The sequence below is a fragment of the Rana temporaria genome, chromosome 1 (genome assembly GCF_905171775.1).
Source record: "Rana temporaria chromosome 1, aRanTem1.1, whole genome shotgun sequence".
NCBI classification, from domain to species: domain Eukaryota; kingdom Metazoa; phylum Chordata; class Amphibia; order Anura; family Ranidae; genus Rana; species Rana temporaria.
Genome location: NC_053489.1, coordinates 230,408,048 through 230,434,514, shown reverse-complemented (window position 1 = coordinate 230,434,514; position 26,467 = coordinate 230,408,048). Strand labels below are relative to the sequence as shown.

Genomic DNA, 26,467 nt, shown 5'->3' with positions numbered 1-26,467 from the left:
TTATTATGCTAATAATAAAGTTCGCTATGAGAACTTGGTGCTAGAGATGTAACAGGGAAGCAGAATTCTAGAAAGGGTCCGGTAATGTTTTTTTTTATTTCCTGAGACTGTCTGTATTTTTGGATTAGCAATGCGCTGTGTGTGAAAATTCGACTATAAACATGTTACTAATCGAACTTCTATAGAAGTTTCTGGGGTTTTCTTTAGTATGTAAGGTGTCTATATCTTGGTATTTTTCTGTGCATCTATTACAGTTACTGTTTATGTTGTATTTACCTGCAGTGCACATGGTGCTTGCTTGGCAATACCTAAAGTCCAGACCTTGTGTAATGCAGACAGTGTAGGTTATCCTGTATAGTTAATGTTAAACTATAATTCAACCAATTTACAGTGAATCCTAATTCAAGGCAAAGTAACAGTGTTGACTGACAGATGACATAGTAAATAACCAGTACTTGCTGTGCTGTCCATCTGTTACCCCAGTGGGCCCCCGGCCCCTTCATCTGCCAGGGCTCTTCCAAATTGTCATGTACATTTCACAGGGCTACGGATGTTTTCCTTCCTTACACACAGAGCTTGAGCTTCATGACTGATTGCTCAGTCACTATGAAGCCTCGTACACACGACCGAGGGAACTCGTCGTAAATGAAACATCGTTTTCCTCGACGAGTTCCTTGTCAGGCTTGTCGAGAAACTTGACAAGCTTTCTTTGCGTACACACTGTCAAGACCAAATCTTGTCGTTCTCAAAAGCGGTGACGTAAAACACGTACGACAGCATTATAAAGGGGAAGTTTGATTCCACTGGCGCCACCCTTCTGAGCATGTGCGGGTTTCTAAGCATACACACGAGCGTGTTTCTCGTCGAAAACCAGCCAGACGAGGAACACGACGAGGAAATTGAGACCCCGATGAGGAAAAAGAGAACTTTTTCTCTTTTTTTCTCATCAAGTTCCACGTCAGTTTTCTCAATGAAAAACATACACACGACCGTTTTCCTCGGCATAAAAAGCTCTGCCACCAAGTTTTTTGATGGATTCTGTCGAGGAAAACGGTCGTGTGTACGAGGTCTGAGGGAGATTTTCTAAAACTAGAGAGTGCAAAATCTGGTGCTTCTCTGCATAGAAACCAATCAGCTTCCAGCTTTTATTGTCAATGCTTAATTAAACAGGCACTATGTAGAGCTGCACCAGATTGTGAGTGCATATGTTTTAGTAAATCCCCCACTGAGTGTTATTGGAGGCAGGTAAGAGAGTCATGTGTCCCCCCCCCCCCTATACATGGAGGTACAAGACTATTCTCGGGGGGTTCTGGCAGGTCAGCCAAGCTGTGGGGAGTACATGGAAGATAAATTAAGGCTCTCAAGCATGCCAACTGAATTGGTTGCTTATCTCGTAAAGGTTTGTTTCAAGTAAAAAGAGGTTATAGCAACGGGGTAAGTATCTCAAATCAGAACTCCACAATTACTTTTTTATTTTAAATCATGAACAATTAGTTGGGAGAGTGTGACTTTGTAAAAGCCACATAGTGACATACAGAAAACAGTTCCCAGCTACTATGTATAAATATGATCATCAACTCAAAAGGGGATTTGCCCATACAAGGCAAAGCGACAGGTTTGCCTAATGCCGCCCTCTTCATCAGGACATACTAACCTTTCTTTCCATCCTCTGCTGCTCCATTCAGCCACTGCAAGAAAACAAATTCCCATTACTTTTAGAAATGATATGCTATCAGCACACAGCAGTAGTGATGATGGTGAACATTATTTATGGAACTGATGTTACACAGTACTCAGACTTTATCTCAAGACATGACACCATGTTAGCAAATCCACTGCTGGTGCCACGTCATCTGACTAAGAATAACACATTCACCTATACCTATAGAATCCAAACATGACAGTACAAAGTATACAAATCTATAGTTGTATGTACTGTTGTGTATTTAAAAAGTGTTCATATGGTCACAGCACTGATTAGCCCCACTAAAACATTGGTGGTGATTAAGCATTTTTTTTTTTTTGTATGAAATACGTTTATTTTTACTATTTTGAATAAATGGAGTGAATGTTTCCAAAAAAGAATTGTGGCATCCCCGCTATAAATTGTGTCCAAATCATCAGTGCTGAAAATCTAAAAACAATTGAATTAACTTTTAGAAATAACATAATGGATACGATGGCGTTTGTGCACAGTATGTTCTAGTTATGTGAAGCAACAACAATTATTTTACTAATTAATCCTCTAAAGTTTTTCAGATCATTCCTATTTTCTTCCTTTTTTTTTTTTCTTTTTTTGCTGGGCCAATTTTTTTAAATTACGATTTATCATATTCTTGTTCATAATAGTTATTCTATCAGTGTTTGGCAACCAGTTTATGAACTGATCTCTATCCAAGGGCCCCTAACTGTCCACTTACACTTTTGCAAGCTCTGGAATACAAGCTTTTGGACTATCGTCCTATTCCTGGTATCAATAAAAAAAGTGTCCCTGACCTGGTCATATGACGTCCTGGGCTTCCCGGCTGTCTAGGGGGCGTGCACGCCGCGCACCCGCCACGTCACTCAGGAGCCGGTTCCCGTGCCTGCGTGCGGCGATGTCCGTCGGGCACCCACAATTACTGGCAACAGAGCAGGAATGTGGATCTGTGTGTGTAAACACACAGATCAATGTCCTGTCAGGTGAGAGGAGACCAATGGTGTGTTCCCAGTACAGAGGAACACCAATCGGTCTCCTCCCCTTGTGAGTCCCCTCCCCCCACAGTCAGGATCACTCCCTAGGAAACACATTTAACCCCTTGATTTCCCCCTAGTGTTAACCCCTTCCCTGCCAGTCACAATTATACAGGAATCAGTGCATTTTTATTTTTTTTTACTTTCAAAATGTTTTATTTGCAAATAGTGAGAAATACAGAGGGTTACATTGCGTCAAGAACAAGGCATCGCCAAAACTTGTACATAAGATTGAGCATGGCATACAGATTCTGTTAACATCAGTTGACCAAACAGGGCCTAAGACATATAGAACCATCCACAAGAAAATGGACAACAGATAAAAAATAAAAAAAAGTAAAATAAAATACAACTGATCTAGTGCCATGCAGGGGGATAAGCACGTAAGACTATCCGTTTCCATGTAAGCTAACAATTTGGGAGGAGAACTGCAATGCAAACCCTAAGAGCAGGATATACAAGGTTACAGAGTGTAGAAAAGAGGAAAAGGAGCAGAGAAGGGAGAGTAAAAGAGACACAGCCTCATAAGCCGTGGCAGCAGAAAAAAATAAAAAATAAAATAAAGATAAATTTGTCAAGCCATATTATTATAAATCAAGGCAGGGCATTTGCAACTTGTGATTGGATACGATACAACCACCATGGGTTCCACTTAGCATCAAAAATAGGCATTGAGTCACGTAATTTATGAAATATCCGTTCAGACAGCATTATCTGATCCATCCTGGACAGAACCTGAGAAAAGGGGACCATCGGGGATTTCCAGTTAAGGGCTACCACCCAAAGGACTGCCGTGCAGAAGGTGTATATCAGGCGTCTAAAGGGTCTAGTAGTGTCCGGGATCTTTTCAAAGAGCAGGCAATGTTTATAGGACAAGACTATCGGAGAGCCCCCCAATTCGTCTATGAGATCAAAGACCCCCTTCCAGACCTGGGAAACCTGCCCACAATCCCAAAATATATGAAAAAAAGAGCCTATGGTAGGGCAACCCCTAAAACAATTTGGTGATGTCTGGGGGAAAATCTGGTGTAGGCGTTGGGGTGTATAATACCAGCGGGTATAGAATTTAAGCGCAGTTTCCCTAAATGATAGTGAAACAGTACATTGACGAAGATTTAGCCAGTTTCTCTCCCAGTCCTCTAGCTCATATTCCAAGCCCAAATCAGATTCCCATTTAGTCATATATTTCAATTTGTTCCGGTTCTGGTCACCGGATAGAACTTTATATAGTAGGGAGATTAGACCCCTCTGTCTGGGGCCAGACCTGCAAATCGACTCAAAGGATGAGCAAGAGGGAGAGAGGGTCAGCGAATAGTGCGTCAAAAAAAAGTGTCTAATCTGCATAAACCTGTAGAACTCCCCCGCTGGGGCCCCCTTAGTAGCTTGGAGTTGAGCAAAAGAGATGAATGCATCATTATGTTGGAAATCCTCCAGAGTCGTCAGGCCGGAGGAAATCCACCAATCAAATGACCCAGGGTTCAAATAAGCAGAAGGCAGTCTGGGGTCCCCCAGGAAGGAAGAGCCCGGGGGGGCCGCTGAGGCCAAAGAATGAGAAGAGCAATATCGTCTCCAAAGATTCAAACCCTGAGCCACCAAAAGATTGCGATCCGCCAACTCCGGAGGTCGTGGACCTGAAAACCACAAAAGGCCTGGTAAGTATAGGGGATGGATAGAGTCGAGTTCGAATCTGACCCAAGGGACTTTGGGTCTTTTGATAGACCATTGTGCCTGCTGGGAGAACCTACCTGCCAAATAGTAAAGCCACAGCTGCGGGACTCCCAAACCCCCGAGTCTACCAGATCTGTAAAGAACCTCTCGTGAGAACCTAGCTGGTTTGTCCCCCCAGATAAATCTGTTGATACAGGATTGAAACCTAAGGATAAATGGTTTAGGGACCGGAGAGGGAAGGGCACGGAATAGGAATAATAGCTTGGGGAGGATGGTCATCTTAACAGCCGTAATTTTACCCATAAAGGAGATATTATAAAGGGACCAGGATTTCAGCATTTTTTTAAGGGAGGTAATCATAGGGGGATAGTTCAGATTGAACAATTCGTTATAGTTTCCCGAAAGCTTTATTCCGAGGTAAGGGAGGGCTAGACCGGCCCAAGAGAAAGGGAACGATTGTTTAATTGGGGCCAATTCAGCCTGGGAGAAACCCACCGGAAGGGCTAGTGACTTGGAAACGTTAACTGTAAGACCTGAGATGCCCGCAAAGATAGAGAGGGTCTCCAGAAGGTTTGGCAGTGTTACTTCAGGGTTGGTCAAGAAAAGCAACACATCATCAGCATACATACAGAGTTTATATTCCGAACCTGCTTTAGTGTAACCAGAAATTAAAGGGTGACTAAGTATTGCAACCGCTAATGGCTCAATTGCCAGGGCAAAGATTAAAGGGGAAAGGGGGCACCCCTGTCTTGTACCTCTACCGAGCTGGAAAAAATCGGAGTTGCATCCGGGAATCCTAATTCTAGTGCAGGGGTTGGAATAAAGGGCTCTAAACACATTAAGGAATTCCCCTTTGATGCCGAAACGTTGTAGTAAAAGGGGGACGTAATTCCAAGAAACACAGTCAAAGGCTTTATTAATGTCTAAACTTAACATAAATAACTTTCTGGAATTGAGGTTGGCGTCTTGTAAAATATTTGTGGTTAAACGAATATTGTCAGTGATAAATCTATGGGGAATAAAACCTGCTTGATAGGGGGAGATCAAAGAAGAGATAATAGAACCTAATCTATCTGCCATAATTCTGCTGAAAATTTTCACGTCATTATTCATAACCGAGATAGGTCTGTAGTTTTGGGGTATCGTATGGTCTCTATTGGGCTTAGGAATCAGGGACATGTTTGCTAATAGCATTTCGTCGGGAAAGGAGCCGCCCTTTAGGATTGAATTAAAGAGACGTGCTAGTCTGGGGGAAAGGAGGGCTGAAAATTTTTTATAATACGGGGCAGAAAATCCGTCTGGGCCAGGGGAAGAAGAGTTTTTGAGGGAACTAATTACAGTGAGGACCTCAGTGATCGAAATTGGGTCATTAAGCTTTTGTAGTTGTGCAGGGGAAAGAGATGGTAACTGGAGATCTTTAAACCAAGAGAGGGAGGGTTCAGAAGGGGGAGAGTGTTGAGGGCCCAGCAGTGAGGAATAAAATTCTTTAAAAATCGCTAAGACCTCTTGAGGATGTGAAACCATCCCACCGGAGGGGGAAGATAATTTATAATTATGAGGGGGCCTGTAAGATTGGTTCAATTTTCTTGCAAACATCGTGGATGCCGCATTACTGTGGAGCAAGAACTTGGCCTTAGACCACCGTAAGGACTTTTCAGTTCTGGCTGAAAGAAGAGCATCCAACTCCAACCTCTTCTGTTCAATTAGGGCCCTTGTGGGTTCTGAAAGTAAGGAGGTGGGGTTTTTATATAATGTATCTAATTCCGAGGAAAGTTTCACTATCTGGAGCTTATTAGCGTTGTTACGAGCCGTGGCCAATTTGATTAGGACACCCCTGAGCACCGCCTTATGCGCGACCCAGAGAGTAGAAATTGGAGTCTCGGGAATGTCATTTATGGAAAAATAGGACTCAATGGCTTTGGTGACCTCGGATTCCACCATCGGATCGGAAAGAAGGGCTTCGTTCAACCGCCACGTAAACGTCGAGGGAGGGAGCCTAATAAATCCCGTCGAGAAGGAGGTGATATGATGGTCTGACCATACACAATTATGTATACTGGCAGAGCTAGAATTGGCAAGAATAACTGGGGTGGAAAAGATGTAGTCTAGCCTGGCATAACTACGGTGTGGATGAGAAAAGAATGTATATTCCCTAGACCCTGTGTTAAGGGCGCGCCAGGTATCAATAAGTTGCAAATCGGTCAGCTTACGGGAAAGAGTTTTGGGAAAGGCCTTAGAAAGGGGGGATACATGGCTCCTATCCAAGGAGGGAGTAGATACTAAGTTAAAGTCTCCACCAACAATCATATGGGGGGACAAAAATTTTTCCAGGATTGCAAAAAATGAAGAAAAAAAGGAGGCAGGGGCCTCATTAGGGGCATAAACGCTAGCAATGGTACATTCCCTATTGTGGAGAAGGCCTTTGATAATAACAAATCTACTGTCCTTATCTCTATATACATGTTGCACATCAAATTGGAGAGAGGAGTGTAAAAATATAGCCGCACCCCTGCATTTGGTAGTGTGAAGGGTATAATAAGCCTGGGAGAAATACCTATTAAAAAACTTTGGATGAGATGCCTGCGAGAAGTGGGTCTCCTGTAATAAAAGAATTCTCGCTCCAAGTTGTTTGTATTGGGAGAACGCTTTCTTGCGTTTCAGAGGGGAATTAAATCCCTTAACATTGTGCGATACACATTTAATCGCCATAGGAATTAATGTTTAAAAAGTATATCAAATAAAGTAAATATAAAGAGAGGGCACCCAGAAAGGATCAGTGCATTTTTATAGCACTGTTCACTGTATAAATGTGACTGGTCCCAAAATAGTGTCAAAAGTGTCCGATGTGTCCGCCATAATGTTGTCGCTGTACCAATAAAAATCTCAGATTGCCGCCGTGATTAGTAAAAATAAGATTAATAATAAAAATGCCATAAATCTATCACCTATTTTGTAGACACTATGGGGCAGATCCACAGTGAGAGTACGCCGGTGTATCTACTGATACGCCGGCGTACTTTCAAATTTCCCGCGTCGTATCTTTAGTTTGAATCCTCAAACCAAGATACGACGGCATCTGGGTTTGATCCGACAGACGTACGGCTTCGTACGCCTTTGGATCGTAGATGCAATACTTCGGCGTCCGCTGGGTGGAGTTCGCGTCGGGTATGCAAATTTGGCCGTCGCATTCTCTTACGTCGTCTCTAGTCGGCTTTTTCCCGCGTATAGTTAAAGCTGGTATTTTGCGGCGTATAGATAGACTTGCCATGTTAAGTATGGCCGTCGTTCCCGCATCAAAATCTGATTTTTTTTTTTGCGCAAGTCGTCCGTGAATAGGGATGGACGTAATTCACGTCTAAGTTAAAAAAATGACGTTGTTGCGAAGTCATTTCGCGCAATGCACGGTAAAAAAATACTACTTTTTTTTATAATTGTCACTTCTTTTTGTTTATAACGCAAAAAATAAAAACCGCAGAGGTTATGAAATACCACCAAAAGAAGGCTCTATTTATGAGAATAAAAGGTTGTCAGTTTTGTTTGGGTACAACCTCACATGACGCGTAATTGTCGGCTAAAGCGACGCAGTACAGAATCGCAAAAAATGCTCTGGTCAGGAAAGGGGTTAATCCTTCCGGAGCTGAAGTTAAGGACTGTAACAACGATGCATATACACACTTTATTTGCCTGTTTAAATATGCTGATTAGCAGTTTGTGGGCATTCAAGGTAATTAATCCCTATCATTTTTGACATGGTGGATCAGATTACCAAGTTTAATTAGAAGAAGTCTGGAAAAGTAACAGGTGTACCGTGTATCTCTACACCCTGCATCATGCTTATTTTCCAAGTGTGGGTGTAGATGTTTTTCCCTCAACGAATCCTGTTGGCCGAGAGTTCTGACTTCAGGATCTGCCAGCAGTTAACTTTCTCCCTAAATATAGAAAATACACTATGTGTAAAACTGGAAGCCTTAGGGTAACGCTTAACTAAGGACAAGCAGTTGGCAGACTGTATTGTAAGGGGTATTAGATTTGATGCCATGCCGGATTATAGAAGGTCACGCCAAGTCCTTAAAGATAGCTTTATGTCTCACCACTGTGCCCCCTGGCACAGACTCGCATACTTTGCAATAATGTGATTTTAGGTTTGACGCTTAAGTATGCTATGCTTTACCGTCTGTCAGGGGATGTGTTTGAAGGGTGCCCTTGTAAAAATAAACTTTAGTCGCTATTAGCTGCAGTGTATTGATTGATATAAAGAAAGGAAATAGGAAGCCCTATTTTCATAATTACAGTAGCTACAGTCTATTGATTGATTTAAAGAAAGGAAATAGGAAGCCTGATTTTCATAATTATACAATTACAGTCAGGGCCGTTTGAAGGAATTTGGGGACCCCAAGCAAAATGGGGGCCCCCAAGTCCCCCCCCCCCCGCATGCAAAGCCTACGTTAACGCTACACTAATTGTTTACACCCATGTTCTTACTCCTCCCCCCTCCCTAGTCCCTATGTTTTTCTATTCTCACCTCCCCTTTTTCCCTGTAGGCTGCCACTGTAGCGTGGCCGGGCTCCTCTTCCTTCTGTCAGTCCGATGTTCTATCATTATGGGCCCCCTATCAGATAGTGCCCGGGCCGTGCTGGGTACCGTGCGGTACAGGAGATTCAGTTTCCTGTGTTCCTGGCCGGCCTGAAAGGAAGTGAGCACTCAGTGCCGTACTGACAGGACTCGAGGAAGGAAGGAAGGAAGAGGAGCTTGGCCATGCTACAGCCTGGGAAGGCGAAGTTGGGGGCCCCAGGCCAGCTCGGGGGCCCAAGCAATTGTTTGTTTTGCCTGTCCTGTAGCGACGGGCCTGATTACAGTACACTAAGTTAATCCTGATGCTTAAAAGGCTGCTACAATGTAATTTTTAACCCTATCAATATATATATATATTTTTCTAACTGTCCAAAAAGCATTGTTTACCATGTCTGATATGGTTATTGTGGACTTCTGTACAGTATTGCATTCACACCAGGTTTTGTTGGAAAATATTGTGTTTTTCTGGATTTTTCTAATTATAGTTATGTTCTGGCATGGCCTCTGAAGTTCCTATAATATGCAGCTTTTTGTAAGATATAATTTGTAATTTTGTATCAAGAGAGGTTAACATACATTTTATGTAACAGCTGGGAGTTTTAGAGTTAGTAACATAATATATTAACGCAAAAAGTTTATTTTATTCATCTTTATACTGTATATTGCCAATGACTTGGAAGCTGTTGCAAGAAAAGCATAGGAAAAGTAAAAAAAAAAAAAAATGCTTAGGGAGAGACTAAAATCAACAATACTTACCTCTGCTTCAATGCCCTGATGCCCATGAGATCCTGACCATGTTGATTTGCCAGCATGGGATAACATAGTTCCTGCACAAACCCAAGACTTAGGTCATTCCGGCACACAGGCACTGTGTCTGAATGTAAACTGAGCTGCACATTCTGTGCTAAATATGCACTTTCAGTGTACACTGTCACTAAGACTGTCTGTGAAATTCATTTTCTTTCATAACACTATGTACAGGCATAGGACATATTATTTAAAGGATTTGTATATTTTTGTGTCCCCTTAGGGTGGATTCACACTTATGCAGTTTTAGTGCTTTTTGCATTTTGCAGATTTGCACTACAGTCCATGTACCATGGTTTCCTATGGAACACGTTCTGTAGTGCAAATCTGCAAAATGCAAAAGACACTAAAAATGCATAGATGTGAATCCAGCCTAAAAGCTGCATGAAAAGACCCTCTTGTTCATGTTATGTGTGTTTTTTATTTTCACTGATCACTATCTAACAAGTTTGTTAGGAAAAAAAATAAAAAAACAGAATTAAAAGTGCACTAACACGTAACAATAAATCATATATCAGATTAGTGAAGTATGAAGTCTGATTGGTTGCTGAATTTACTGGGAAATACTGTTTTGTAACAGTCAGCAATGTTCACAAAGAGCGATTAAACAATCTGTAAATAAATAAATGAAACAAACCCTTGCCTGGAAGGGAACACCATATACTCCAAATATAGCTTTGTAGTAGTCTGGGCTTTTTTTCAGTGGGAACGTGGGGGAACGCAAGCACCTTCAGCACTGAATGTATGTAATGACAAGGGTGTGGGGTTTGCTGGAGGGTCTATTGATGCTGGCTGCTGGGGAATTCGGTGGGGATTTGTTTTTGTGTGAGAGTCTGTTGTTGGTGGGGGATCTTTTGTTGCTGATAGGGATCTACTGTTGAGGGAGAGGACTATTGTTGCTGGCTGCTGGAGGGTCTTTTAATGCAGATTGCTGGGAGATTTGTTGTTGCTTCTGGGGGGTGTCTATGGTTGCTTGGGTGGATCTTTCCGGGGTGGTATTTTGTTATGGGCAGTCCATTGCTGCTGTGTGGGGGAACTATTGTTGCTGGGGGGACCTATGGATGTTGGGGAAGTCTAGTAATGTGTGGGGGATTTATTGTTGCTCGGGTGGGGTCTATTGTTGCTGGCTGCAGGGGATCTATTTTACTGCTTTTCTTGTTATCATTATTTAGCACCACAAAATTATACTTGGTTCTGTATTCTCTAAAAGGGGCAATACTGGGTGATGGCTGGGGGGTGGAGCCAAGGGACGGTGCTCAGAGGAGGGTAGGGGGTGGAGGCAAGGAAGGACTCAGAAGGGGGGAGTTCCTGCACCTATTCTCTGAGAAAAAAAAGCCCTGGTAGTAGGTATTATGGTTAAGGGAGCAATTTTTGTTTGTTGTAGACTGCGCATTCTTCCTTCATGTGCAGTATGATAATATGTTGAGTTTTGGTATCCAGGTGGTGTGTACACATGCATAACAGCTAATCTGTATATAATGGGAAAAAGGATCTCGCGCCAAATAAAATTAGAAAATTAGTAAATCTATTAAATTAATCAAAAAAGCTGCTCCCCAAAATTTCCAGTGAACTGGAGATAGTTACAAAATAGCAAAGCAGGGAGCGCTTTACTAACTATAAATACATAACATAAATACTGAACAGTGAAAATAAATATATAATAAATGCCAACAGTGCAAAACCGGCTAATCACCACCCGTAAGGTAAGTGGTTGCCTAACGATATGTCACAACGGAACATGCATATATCAAAACGTTACAATATTACAGTGAAAAAAGTCCATATGAAGTGCATGAGAAATATTAGTGCTCAGATTTCTTCTATTTGTGTTGAACAGGTAAAGAAATGGTTTCCACCTTCACCAATTAAGGTACACCACAATTGTGCTAATAAGGATGGCACCTTACCAGATGTCATTGACCTTATTCTTTAGAAAAAAGGTCAAATTAGGCTTTGTTGTCACTAAAGGACAAACTATGGCAAGTGATCCCTTTATTCCTTGACTGCAGCTTGGAGACAGAAGTTTAAAAAAGGCTCATCTGTGTCTCCAGTGAACGGTGCGATCCAGTCTCAGGTGCATTTGGTTCCACGGGTAGGCAGATGTAAGGAGGAATCTATCCTGTGGCCACCAGGAAGTCAGCCAGGTCCAGCGACTTTTTTCACTGTTATATTGTAACGGACTCATTTATGTTTTGATATATGCATGTTCTGTTGTGACATATCTTTAGGCAACCACTTACCTTACGGGTGGTGATTAGCCGGTTTTGCACTGTTGGCATTTATTATATATTTATTTTCACTGTTTAGTATTTATGTTATGTATTTATAGTTAGTATAGCGCCCCCTGCTTTGCTAATCTGTATATAATGTTTTCTATTCTGTGCTGCAGGGTACAATTCTTTTTATCGTTGGGATACAAGATCCTTGCATGAAATGACTGATAATCTTCCCCTCCCCTTAAAAACTATGAAAAACCTGTATGAGAACCTGGGCAGTTTATGTAAATTGTATATAAACTGATAATCTACCCCCCCCCCTTAAAAAATTATGAAAAACTTATATGGGAAACTAAGTTCGTGTAAATTCTATATTAACTTTAAAATGATAATGTCATTTTTTAAAAGGTTTTAGTCTTTTTAAAATCTGCAGCTTTCAGTAAATACCCTGGTGCTCCTGCCATGACCTCCTGGTAAAGGCTGCAGATGGACATTCTGACACACATTGCACAGGAATGAGAATGAAAGCTAGTCCAGAACAATAATTAGCAGCTACAATTGGAGCTTGTACATGTAGACAGGTAGGCCCGGATTCACAAAGCACTTGCGCCGACGTATCTCGAGATACGCCGCGTAAGTGTAACTATGCGCCATTGTATCCGTGCGCCGTGCCCACAATCTGAGATACGCCTAAAAATAGTCTTCCTACGACCGACGTAACTTGCCTATGCCGTCGTATCGTGGGCACATATTTACGCTGGGCGCATTTGCCGCTCCCATTGATTTTCTATGCACATATGCAAATGAGGGAGATACGCCGGTTCACAAACGTACTTGCGCCCGGCGCATAATATACCCGGTTTGCGTAAGTCGTACGTCCGGCGTAAAGTTATTCCCCATATATGAGGCGCAACTCATGCTAAGGTATGGACCAGGGAACACAGCCGTCGTATTTTACGTAGTTTACGTAGTACGTGAATAGGGCTGGGCATAGGTTACGTTCACGTCGTAGGCAGTGATCCGTCGTATCTTAGGGAGTAGTTCCGACGTGATTCTGAGCATGCGCACAGGGATGCGGCCACGGGATGGCGCATGCGCCGTTTATTTTAAGTACTTCTATGACGTTTGCCCCATCATTTGTATGGGGTCACGCCTCATTAGCATGGCTCACGCCCACTTCCACCTACGCTGGCTTACGCCGAGGAAACCCAGCGTATCTTTAAGAGCAAGTGGGAGCAAGTGCTTGGTGAATCCAGTGCTTGCCTCTGTGCGCTGCGTCGGCTTACCGTATATTACATACGCTACGCCCGCATAAATATGCGCCAATGTATGTGAATCCGGGCCGTAGTGTCTGGAAGAGGCTGGAGGAGATCAGTAATAATGCGATGTAAAAAGCTGCTGAACAAAATCTGATTTTTTTATGGAAAAGCATTGTTTATAATACTTCAGCAAACTAAGGGCCAGATTCACGTAGAATCGCGGCGGCGTAACTTATCCTAGATAAGTTACACCGCCGCAATTTTTCATCGCAAGTGCCTGATTCACCAAGCACTTGCGATGAAAACTACGCCCGCGGCCTCCGGCGCAAGGCGGGCCAATTCAAATGGGAGTGTGCCATTTAAATTAGGCGCGCTCCCGCGCCGGACCTACTGCGCATGCTCCATTTCCTAACTCCCGCCATGCTTCGACGGCGTATCAGGAGAAACGCCGTCGTATCCCTTTTGTGAATCTGGCCCTAAATGTGTTCCAATTTGGATTTGAACATACTTCAAAAGGTTTAATTGACCCTTTAGGGAATAAATGTAGTCGGACAGTAAATTAGATGTTAGTGGAAGTCCGTCACTTACAATATGCTGAGCCTTATTTAGATCGAATGTGATGCACACCAGCTGGTGGATGCTTTCAGTGAGCCGTAGAATGCTGCCCTAGCAAGAATACTTTGATCCTTGTGATTGGAACTGATTGAAAAGTCAACACAAGCACATGGAAGCCCTGTGAAGATACTGTAATAGCTACAGAGAAAGCTGATAACGGTGGCATAATGGCAAATGCAATGACATATCTCCAGGCATGAGGAGCAGCAATGGATTGTCAACTACTGCCACTAGATAAGGATTTCATTTTAGCTACACTATGATCTGACATATAGTTCTGCATTCATTTTACCAAGTTGTAAAAGCAGGTGTCTTCCAAACATAATAAGAACTTAAATACATACAAAGATCCAATCAGATATGAAATTGATGTTTACATTGTTGCAAGGATCTGTATATTCCCTTCAACTTTCATTCCAGCATTCATTTTGTACATTATGCCATGTTACTAGTGTAGGGATCTGCTTCCCTCAACCGTTGGCTGCAAATATCAGTGTTATGTATAATTATGTATTAGCACTTCCTGTCACTTGGAGGCTGGCTTTGAAACCCCCAGAAGGAGGAAACCGGGAGAGACAGAGAGGAAATCTCAGCCACATGTCCTGTCCATATTGCTAAACCCAAGCCAGAAGGGACTATTGTGCAAGTATTCCTAGGTTCTAATAGCTTAACGGCAGCTGCTGAACATTTATCTGAATTCTTGTGACAGACAGAGTATCTCTGTCTTATTGTTATTATCTCACATGCACAGTGCCAGATAGCTAGGTCTACTGTATGTGTGTTGTGGCAACCTTGCTGTATGTTATTAGGCAAACCTGTTTATTGCAATAGAGTTTTTTTATGCAGCTCCTGTTATTTTAGTTAACCATGTACCTTCAGGTTTGGGATTCTATGGCCAGTTTTAACTCAGGGCATGATAAGCAGCATAGGCTAGAGACAGATTAGGCATTTTATGGCCACTTCTGGTAGGCAGAGGTGTGGTTGCATAGGAATTTGGAAACTGCTAGGGAATAAAGTGCAGAGTAGATGGGCTGACTCCATGGTTCCTGCTGGTGAAAAGCTGCATTCCAAGCTGGTTGGACAATAGCAGGAGGGTCTCCTCATCACTATCCCCATACATTAGTTAAGCAGCTGAACGACCACAACAAACAGGGATATACAATGAAATATTGACATATAATCACACACATAGGTTGGACTTGATGGACTTTTTTCAACCTCACCTACTATGCAACTACAGATCTTGCATTCAGGTTTCTGACATCAAGATGAATGCCACATCATGATCATTATTAGGGGCCCCTGCAACTGGACTTTTCTGTATTATTTATCTAAAGGTATCTCTATTAATAATTATATATATACCCGGGTAAATTTCCATAATTCCATCAGGAGTCTTGTTGGGCCCTTTGCTGATAATACCTGTTTGTACATTGGATGTATGCACTATTAATATTATTTTCCTATATAAAGTTTGTATTATTTCCATAATGGTGTGCATCTATATACTTAAGGTTGATGTTATATGCTGATCGCAGTGGTTTCTCTGCTTCCAATTACTTTGATTAGATTACTGGTTAATTTTCCAGGCAGTAAATCCCCTGTGTTCACAGAGGTCCTGTCTGGGGGGAGGCACTGCCAACTGTATTCTCAAACCCACTCTTCCACTTGTGCCGTGTACACACGATCGTTTTTTCCGATTAAAAAAAGTCCAAACCGATCGTGTGTGGGCCCCATCTGACTTTTTTCCATCGGTGTAAAAAAATAGAACATGTTTTAAATTTTTCCGATGGAAATAAAACCGATAGGAAATTCCGATCGTCTGTGTGGAATTCCATCGGAGAAAAATCCATGCATGTTCAGAATCAAGTCAACGCATGCTCGGAAGCATTGAACTTAATTTTTCTCTGCTCGTCGTAGTGTTTTACGTCACATCGTTTTGGAAGGTTGGAATTGAGTCTCATAGTGTGTAGGCAAGACTGATGAAAGTCGGCTTCATCGGAATTCTGACAAAAAATTCCATCGGATTTTATTCCGTCGGAAATCCGATGGTGTGTACGCGGCATTAGAGAAGGTTCTGGTTCTTTTATTTACCTACAGGTTTAGTGGTGCAATATACTGTTTGGGGAGGGCCATTTCTCATAACCCCCACAAAAAAAGCTCTACACTTGGAAATTCAAATAGTCACCAATGTGATCTTCTGCTTCCCCCTACGTATTTGCCTGTTGGTATGCCAGGGTATAAGTAAAAAATTAAGATAGTCCATCTATGCTAGGACAGAGAGGTGGTTTATCTCTCCTGAGAGTCATTTGTGTAGCTTTTCAATACAACAGCTATAAGAAAGAGACTTTAGAAAGCACATATTGAGTGGTAATATACAAATATTTTTAACTGCTGTAGAATAAAAATACTATTGTAAACACAAAAAAGAAAGTATACAAAATATACACTATATAATAATATAACTGAGCAGATTTTGAGATGCGTTTCGTCATCAATAGGACGTTTTCAAACCCCCATTGAAAACGTCCTATTGATGACGAAACGCGTCTGGAAGGACACGCAGTGACGTCACCACGCAAAGGAGGAGGGCTCCTTGTATGCCGGCCGGCATTCGTTTGTTTTTAACGCTGTTTTTATACCTATGCTTGTGAGTATATTTTGTGTTTTAATAAATGTTATACATTTAAACAGAGTCACGCTATGGTGCACCTTCTTTCTTATTCCCACCTCGGATGAACTGGAGTTTGCTACCATCGAGTGTCTACTGTTATCCCCCCCCCCCCGGGAACCTGTGAGTCAAAGGCCGTGGCTGGGCTATAGCCGAATGCAAAGTTTTGCTTGCCCTCTGGTAAGCGGCCTCATATTCTGGTGAAGGGTTCACTCATATTGTTTATACCTGTCACGTTGGTGGTGTGGATTCTTAGGATTTCATCTGCAAAGATTTATTCAACAGGAGACCTATACTGATCATCTTAACTGTTTATGCATTTACCTCTCCAATTGGACTGTTTTTTTCTACGAGTGACTCATGTTTCAAGATACATGTATATGGACTTGAATATACCATACCCTCTAAGATTACTATTTTTATATTGCTTAGTGTTTTGTGGCGCGGCTTTATTTTTCTGGCTATGTTTTTGTGTATGGCACAATTTAACCCTTAGGCCTAGTACACACAAGAGGATTTATCCGCGGAAACGGTCCGGAGGTCCGTTTCCGCGCATAAATCCTCTGGCGGATTTTGATCTCATGGTTGTACTAACCATGAGATCAAAATCCCCGCGGAATTCCGTCCGCGGTGACGCGTCGCGCCGTCACCGCCATGATGACGCGGCGACGTGCGCGACGCTGTGATAAAAGGACTTCCACGCATGCGTCGAATCATTACGACGCATGCGGGGGATGGATTCGGACGGATTGATCCGGTGAGTCTGTACAGACCAGCGGATCAATCCGTTGGACTGGATTCCAGCGGATTGATTTCTTAGCATGTTAAGAGATTTTGATCCGCTGGAAATCCATCCCCGGGGGAAAAAATCAGCGGAAAAATATCCGCTGGATTGTACACACCAGGGGATCTATCCGCTAAAACCGGTCCGCGGATCAATTTCAGCGGATCGATCCTCTCGTGTATACGGGGCCTAACTATTAGCACAGTTTTTTGTTTTTACTTTGTCAGGTTTTATTCTTTTGCTCAAAACTTGTGATGAAGGGGGAAGGGAAAAGGTTCATGTACCTGGTACAGATCACTGGGGAAAAACCTCTATACTCCAAAGTCATTCACCACTCCCTCTTGAGTGGGTATTGCTCACCCGGATAGACCCCTCTCACCTGGCCTAGCAGTCGGGATGATGCACAGACCAGTTCGATAACAGTCTCTGCCTCAGACTGATTGGGAATAAATTGAACAGTCCGGAATCCTCTGCCACAGGATGTAATACCCGAACTTCCAGCCGTACAGTTAAAGAGCCTTTAATCTGACCCGGCGAACTGTAGGACAACTTGAGTCGCAGATCCCTCCTTAATAAGGTAACCAGGCCTATCCCGAGACATAAGCCTTCCGCGTGGTCTCCTCCAGGGCAGGTCCCTCCCCTGGTTTCCTTTATTAAGTATAGCTTCCTCCGCTTAGATGGACAACTTGAGATCCCTCTTTATTTGTAGGCCCCAGTCAGCATAACTGGGCCTGGTGATAGAGACGCAGCCTTGGGCCAACGTGGTCTCGGGGCTGGAAATCACGCAACACATACCTTGTGCCAGGTGGGCCACGAGGCGAAGGACCCCAAAAAATGGCGTCTGCCCCTTAAGTATGCTTTCCCAGCATGCACAGCGGGGCTCCACTCCCACTGGGCTGTTCCAGAGGAAAGACACTCAATGATCTATGGCTTGCCTGTTTTCCAACACAGGCCTGTGGGGGTATCGCCACCTACAGGCAACAGTAGAAAAATGCTATTAGGCACATCCACTGCCAGGACAGAGGCTAATTTAGTATAAATCATCACAGTCTGAGCCATATTATCGACTCAGACACCCACTAAATTTAACATAGCATCCAGTTATTTGGGAGCAGGGCGCTACAGTAATTTGCTAGCATCAGGACAGTACATGGGCACTTGTTTGAGAGACAATAGCCACATATATTGTTCACTGGCTAAACAGTATGTGTGCAGCATGATTAGGTGGCAATGTAAGAGAAAGAGACAAGACAGGTTTTATTTTGAAACAGAAAATAGAGTCTATTATTTGAGAGGCAATAACCACAAATATTGCTCAGGAGCTGGACAGTATGTAAGCAACTTGGTTAGACTGCAATATAAGATGGAGAAACGAGACAGGTTTTATGCTGAAGAAAAATATTAGATAATTGTGTAATATCTGGGAGATAACAGCCATAGATACTTTTGAATGCTGGAGCACTGCAATAGGCCTAAACTTCGAGGTGCAATGGAGGATTTGCCCTGCAGCAAGCATTAGAAATATGGCAGCTGTGGTCAAGCTGTGGAAACATTATATAGCACCTTTATAGTGCTGGAGTACAAAAATAGGTGACAAAGTTTGAGCACACTACAGGATTTTCCCCACAGCAAACAATAGAATTTGGCAGCTCAGTTGCGGAAATATTGCAGATGACAAATAAATGTTTTAGTCTGTTGAATCAGCAGCAGGGCATTTATAGTCATTAGTAATTACAGGCTAGTTTATTTTAATAAAAGTGAGCTTGTCTACACTGTTATGTGATGGGTGAGTTTCCTTCCCTGTAACAAAACCTCGTACTATGATTAAGGCCTTTCCGATACAGTACATTGCTTGCAGGGCAGTGACCAAACTCTGGGCAGTGGTCGTGTCCGGATACCAAATAGTCTATGGGGTCCTCACTTCTCAAAGTGTCCGCGTCAGCCTTGGCCCACATGTAGTGAGCAGTCATATGGTTCAAGTGGTGCCTGTTAATGCTCCCTACAGCTAGGCCTAGCCACTGTGGTCTAAAAAAGCACTGCTTATCAGCACTTAGGCAGCTGCGGCCTCTCCTCCTTTCAAGGCTCAGCGGATCCACGGCACAATAATTATCAGAGGTTATTCTGCCATCATCAGGAAATGCAGAAAAGAGGTTTCCATGCAGTACTCTGTGCAATATTTTAGGCTTCTTCTGGGATGGTGGCAGTAGATAGGCTGTTTTACCCTTGTATTGGAGATCTAATAGTATGGCCAACCAATAGTGGTCTCTCTCTTTGAACCAGAATCCTTGGTTCCTTTTTAAAGACATGAGCATAAAAGACCCCACTTGCCACAAATTGTCTGTAGCTGTGAACCCCAAGTCTACTGTGTTACTGAGGACAACAATTTCCTTATAACTTTCATCCCATCCACTTACAACTCCGGGGGTTTGGGAGAGGTGAAACTTTCCCCAAAAATCTGTACAATTTCTTCCTACCTAACCCTCCTTTACCCCTTATTTTTCCTCTGACTCCTGCTGTCTCTGCCTCGCAGGGATGAAGGCCCAGTCTATCAGGCTATGGAGTGTCTGAGCTTGGAGGAATGTAACAAGGAGAAAACCCCACATTGTTGCAGCTTACCATTTTGAGCATCTCTTGATGGGACGCTGGTGGAGCCTCTGCAGCACGGCCAGCTTTGAATTTCAGCATGGGAGGGGTGTGTTACAGATGAAGCGCTTGGGTACACAAGAATCCTGCTAACCACCACAGTTGAAAATCATCACGTTTCTTTCAACATACTTCTTGGCACATAGGAAATACATACTGTACAGTAGATAATCATATTGCTGCAACTTAGATAAATATAGTAATAAAGTATATATGTTTACTACTCATATTTTTTTCTGCAGTATGTATATATAGCTGATTTATCATGAAAAAATAAAATATTGTATAATAAGTAATATGTTTCACAGCATACTAATTTACCATTTCTCTTTTTTGTTTCTCTCAACCTCTTCTCATATCATCATGTGTGTCCAGTGTGAAGACTAATGTTTCACATACCCTACGTGCATCACTCCTGAAGCCACAAGTTACCTCCAGACATTGTAACAGCATGGCTATCTCCTCACGCCTAGCACTGTGGGAACAAAAGGAAAGTCTCAGTATTAGCTCACATTTTTCATTCACGGTATTTGCATGAAGCCGTTTTAATAATGCATGGAAACTTTATATAATTATTAAAGCTATGTTTACAGTGGAACAACTCCCACTCATTTTCAAAAGAGTTTTTCTTCCAATTGAAAGCAGGCCCTGCCTCTCAGATACTTCTGCCGAGCCAGTGCAGCCTGATATGTCCTCTTGTCCCTATCAATATAATGGTGCTCTAAGAGTGTTAATAAATAAGCATGAACATACAACCAAACCAGCGTAAGGATAATGTGGGAGGATAGGGAGGAGGACCCATCTGTGTCTCTCTACACAAAGAGATATGAATCAGGGGTCTACCTCTTAATTAAAGCAGGTTGGGGCAATTAACCTACTGACATTTGCTTTAGCTTAACAATGCAATGTCAATCATAATTTTAACAGGCTTAATAATTTAAGTTCATGCCATTTCAATCTCATATTTAACTTATATTATACTGTATGTCTATATTTTTTCTGTTTTATTCTCCTTTATAATGAAAGTGTGGATTTCTCCATTTTTTTTTTATCTCCAACATAACATCTGCTTTGGATTGTCACTTTAACATGTTGGTAATTACACATTTGACCTCATATAAAGCAAATGATAATGGAGCTATTGCCTTTGTCTCCTATTAGATCTGTTATTTTCCAATGTTGATTAGAATATGGAAGTAAACATTAAATTGGTTATTATAGACAACCCCACTTTTTCCTTCACTATCTTTCAGTAGTTTTAAAAGTGGTTCTAAAGTCTAATGTTTTTTTTTACCTTAGTGTATTCTCTGCATGAAGGTAAAAAACCTTCTACTTCCTATTCCCCCTCCCTAACATTTACCTAACTCCTGTATTGACCCATCACTGTGCCCGGCTGCAAAACTTTTCTCCCCCTCTTCCTGGTCTCACAGGTTTTGCTGAGAACAGTGGGAGCAATTGGTTCCTGCTGCTGTCAGTCAAAAACAGAGAGCGGGCTGCTGGTATGGCTGAGTCATGCTGTTTGTGTCTACGGACACACAGAGCCCAGTTTGGAATGGAGCACGTCTGCCCCAATGGCAAATAGCATGCTATGGGAGCAGACACATCAGGGGAGGAGCCAAGATTGCTGGCAGGGGAGTCCAGAAGAGGAGGTAAGGGGCCACTCTGTGCATTACCAGTAAGTATAAAATGTTTATTATTTTAATAAAAAAATATAGACTTTAAAACCACTTTAGGTAAACAGACATTTAGAAATATTGCAAAGTACAAAAAGGGCCTATGTATGGAGAATGTATTCAAAAGAAAATATCTTGCCCTGTACTGTATGATTAAGATATATCTTGCTCAGAGCAAGCAATCAAAGAATCTACTGTAGGAATGACAGTTGGAAGCAGATTAGTAGCTATGGGTAGCAAAACATTTTCTTTTCTGAAAACATTTCTGTCATAAGCCCCAAATTGTTATTTTTCGTTGGAGAAACAATACGCATTGACTAATTATTGTTTTTTTGCCATACATAAAATAAGCATTTGTTGTGTGCTGAAGAGGTAGAACCTTTAGTAAAACATTGACATCTACTGGCTACTGTACATCCAATACTACACATCGCATGGAACAACCAAACAATGTTGATGCAGAAACTGCATTTTAATATATTTTGTTTTATACGTAAATAGATCAAGGAGGAGGATAAGGGGCCAAGAGCTGCATCTCCTCCGCCTCTGCTTTCAGTCATTCCTGGTGGATTCATCAAACAGCTGGTTCGAGAAACAGAAAAAGAAGCAAAGCAGAAAGGAAAAGAATCAAAAGAAAAGGTCCCAGTAAGTAAAATGTTACTGTATCAATATCTCATAAATAAACAACCCCCACTAAGGCTTAATAGAACGCATTGGGCCAGATTCACAAACGAGATACGACGGCGTATCTACTGATACGCCGTCGTATCTCTGTTTCTAATTATGCGACTGATTCATAGAATCAGTTACGCATAGCTAGCCCTAAGATCCGACAGGTGTAATTGAATTACACTGTCGGATCTTAAGGATGCAATTCTAGGCCGGCCGCTAGGTGGCGAGGCTACTGCGGCCGGCGTAGAATATGCAAATGAAGACTTACGGCGATCCCCGAACGGCCCGTCGATCTAAATCTATGTAGTTTTCGCCGAGTTACGCCGCGTAAAACTAGGGCTGAGCCCTAGTTCTCTTAAGCCATGGTAAGTATGGCCTTCGTTCCCGCGTCGAAATTTAAACATCAACATCGTTTGCGTAAGACGTCCGTGAATGGCGCTGGAAGCCATTTACGTTAACGTCTAAGCAAATGACGTCGGTGCGACGTCAGTTAGCACAATGCACGTCGGGTAATTTACCCGACGGAGCATGCGCAGTACGTCCGGTGCGGGAGCGTGCCTAATTTAAATGGGACTCGCCCCATTCGATTGGGCCCGCCTTGCGCCGGACGGATTTAAGTTACACCGCTGCAAATTTCCAGGTAAGTGCTTTGTGGATCGGGCACTAACTTGTGTAATTTGCGGCGGTGTAACTTAAATCAGAAAAGTTACGTTGCGCCCGCTCGTTGTGAATCTGGCCCTTTGTCTCTAAAACTCTTCAATTTTGTAAACTTCCATTTAGTCTTTTTTATTTTTAATAAAGCCAATAAACATTGCCGGTTAATTCAAATTAGTCACTTCTTCAAATGATTTGGGCTTTACGGATCTGTCATACTTTGCAAGTATCAGTGCAACCAGGGTTTCCTGCCATGTACCTGTTTTAGTCAGTGGGTTATGCCTGTCTGTATGTCATGGCTAACAACAGACAGATCCATTGATAAGCTCTTAGCACCAATATGTTTTTCATAATTGGCATGCTCAATTATTTTGAACTCAGTAATAATTTGCAGTCAATAGTAAATGTATACAAGCCCTCTCTTGTAAACATGACTTTTTACTAAAGTCTGAGGCCTCGTACACACGACCGAGTTTCTCTGCAAAAACTAACATGAAATTTGCTTTTTCTTTTTTTTTTTTCGAGGAAACCGGTCGTGTGTACATTTCTTTATCGTACATCACGGGACACAGAGCGGCATTCATTACTATATGGGTTATATGGAGTACCTTCAGGTGTAGACACTGGCAATCTCAAACAGGAAATGCCCCTCCCTATATAACCCCCTCCCATAGGAGGAGTACCTCAGTTTTTACGCCAGTGTCTTAGGTGTTAGTCATGGTTTAGCTTGCCTCCGCATCCTTGGGATTAGGTGAGCTACCGGTTCTGTCCAAAAAAGCCTCAGCGCTAAAGTGGTCAGTAACCGGACCCCAAACCCTTGGGGTATAGCCCATAATGCTTTTCTTTTTAGAGAGCTGGACCCTGGGCCCAGAACTTAGAAACCTTTGGGTACCTAAAGTTTTCTGTTGCCAGGGTGCTATATGGGCCCAGGACAGTGGATCCTTCATAGGAACCCAGGGCCTGAAGGTCTAGACATCCCCACGGAGATGGGGGAAGATTGGGCCTCTTGCTTGGCAAAGTCCTGCGGCATGGAGCAGGTAAGTGAGGGGAAAACTTGCGGAACTTGGTTCTTAGCAGGTTTTTTTCTGGGGGGTCACAGGGGACATGCCTAAAGTTATGCACTGCATCTGGCAAACTAGTCACATATCATAAAGATAGGATGGCTCTCTATGTATTATTCCCCATAAGATGTGACCTCCCTTGTAGTGTTGGAAAAGCATTGAGTGGGGCCTGTGTTATATAAAAATATATGTGTGTGTCAGAGAGCTTTGCTTACCTGCAGGCCTCCAGGCGATGCTCCATTCAGTCTTCCTCCTCAGAGCCTGCAAGCAGGCAAAACGCTGACCTCCTCATGGTTCCAGGCTGCAGGCTGCAGTTTGCTGGAACAGAGAGGTCCCTTCCTCCCAAAATCCCCCCCCCCCCCTCCCCCTGTCAGGAGGGGCATTTCCTGTTTGAGGTTGCTGGGGGGGAAGGGCGGGTCAGTGGCTTAAAGGAAGGGGCGGCCCTTCCTTGTTTGTTCCATCAATACTTTGGAACTGAGGAGAAAGACCAGAGCGGCAGCACGGGGCGCCGAGGACACACAGTGGCCAGAAAGGATATTGCAGTCTTCAGAGGACTGTTTTGTCAAGCCTAGAAATAGGCTGTTTCTTTTCCATCTCATAGTTTTTCTTTGCAATACTACTCAGGGGGACAGAATGTTTTTTCTTTCCTGGATTTGAAACAAAAACGAAAAAAAAAAAAAAAAAAGTCATCTAGGGGAGAGGAAGCATTTTTTTATCCCCCAAACAGGTGTTTGGACAATTAACTTTTATAGTTCCAAATACCAATAGGTAGCAGGTGTACCTCGGTATTGTACCATGGTATGCCGCTGTTTTCCCTACAGGGAGCCTTGGGGCCATCGGGATCTGGGGCTGGAGCTGACGCGGGTCAGTCCAACCCTAAGATGGTCACGGAGGAGGTATTACTCACCTCTTTAAAAGAGATGCAGAAAAGCATGGGAAAAATGATATCCGCAGCTATGCGGGGCAGTAGGCGGAATAGATCTCCGTCGCCCGAGCGCGGACCCTCAGAAGAGGAGGTCCTTTCCTCAGGGGAATTGGACGACCTCTTGGACACGGACCAAGTAGGTTCAGGGATCGAAGACCCGGATACAGAGGAGTCTGGGGCAGTCTCCCTGAGGGAGAGCTGGTGGATTCAAGGATTGTCGGACTTGGTCCATAGGACATTCAACTTGCCAGTACCAGATCTCCAGGTATCGACGGTTTCAGCTTTGGGCTCACTGAGGGCGCCTCAAAGCAATGCTGTGTTTCCGATCCATCCTCTATTAGAGGGAATTTTGTTCCAAGATTGGAACAAGCCAGATAAGATCTTCTTACCACCTAAAAGGTTCTCTGTCCTATATCCTATGGAAGAAAAATTTTCCAAAAGATGGGCTACTCCTGCAGTGGACGCAGCCATCTCATGTGTTAACAGATCGTTAACATGCCCTGTAGAAAACATACAGGTGTTCAAGGATCCAGTTGATAAGCGCTTGGAAGCACTACTTAAGAACTCCTTCACTACTGCAGGGGCAGTAGTACAGCCAGCTGTGGCTGCGATCGGGGTCGCTCAAGCATTATCGGATCAATTTAAGCAGATGCTTAAACTTATTCCGGCCCAGCAGGCAGAAAAATTTTCGGATGTCCCTAAGGCCATATGTTTTACGGTAGACGCAATCAAGGATTCTATCCAGCAAGCGTCCCGTTTATCGTTATCCCTTATCCATATGAGAAGACTCTTATGGTTAAAAAGCTGGGAGGCTGAGCCCCCATGCAAGAAGCTCCTGGTAGGGTTCCCCTTCCATGGAGGACGACTCTTCGGAGAAGACCTAGATCAGGGGTCCTCAAACTATGGCCCTCCAGTTGTTCAGGAACTACAATTCCCATCATGCCTAGTCATGTCTGTGAATGTCAGAACCTTGCAATGCCTCATGGGATGTGTAGTTCCGCAACAGCTGGAGGGCCGTAGTTTGAAGATCCCTGACCTAGATAAACATTCAGACCATTTCAAACGGCAAGAGTACTCTCTTGCCAACTAAGAAGAAGGTTCAGGGACCTGCGTTTAAACGACAGTATTCCCCTGGGCAGGGGCCCTCTAATGCCAAGCAGTATCGACGGCCTCCTGCAAAAGCAAACTTCGGCTTCAACAGCAGATCACAAGGACAGGCTGTTAGAGGCAAAAGGCAGTGGTTTCGCAAACCAGCAAAACCAGCCCCCAAGCCAACCTTATGAAGGGGCGCCCCCACCCACGAAGGTGGGGGGAAGGCTGCGACTCTTTTCAGAGATTTGGGAAGCCAGCATTCCCGACGAGTGGGTACGGTCTTCCGTGGCCACAGGCTACAAATTAGATTTCCTAAGGTTTCCTCCTCCTCATTTCCAGAAGTCGAGGATTCCAAACGATCCGGAAAAGGGAGCCGCATTAAGATCGGCATTAGATCATCTACTTTCCCAGGAAGTAATAGT

The 26,467-nt window shown here is 43.2% G+C and overlaps 1 protein-coding gene across 1 annotated transcript in view; it reads left to right on the top strand.

Moving 5' to 3' along the window:
- Window positions 1–26,467, top strand: part of MYO18B (myosin XVIIIB) — a 764,821-nt gene that overhangs the window by 37,549 nt on the left and 700,805 nt on the right. Inside the window, 2 exon segments of the mRNA XM_040358554.1 lie at window positions 20,344–20,458; window positions 22,143–22,286. Of these exon segments, the coding sequence (XP_040214488.1) occupies window positions 20,420–20,458; window positions 22,143–22,286 (183 nt within the window). The 5' untranslated portion in view covers window positions 20,344–20,419.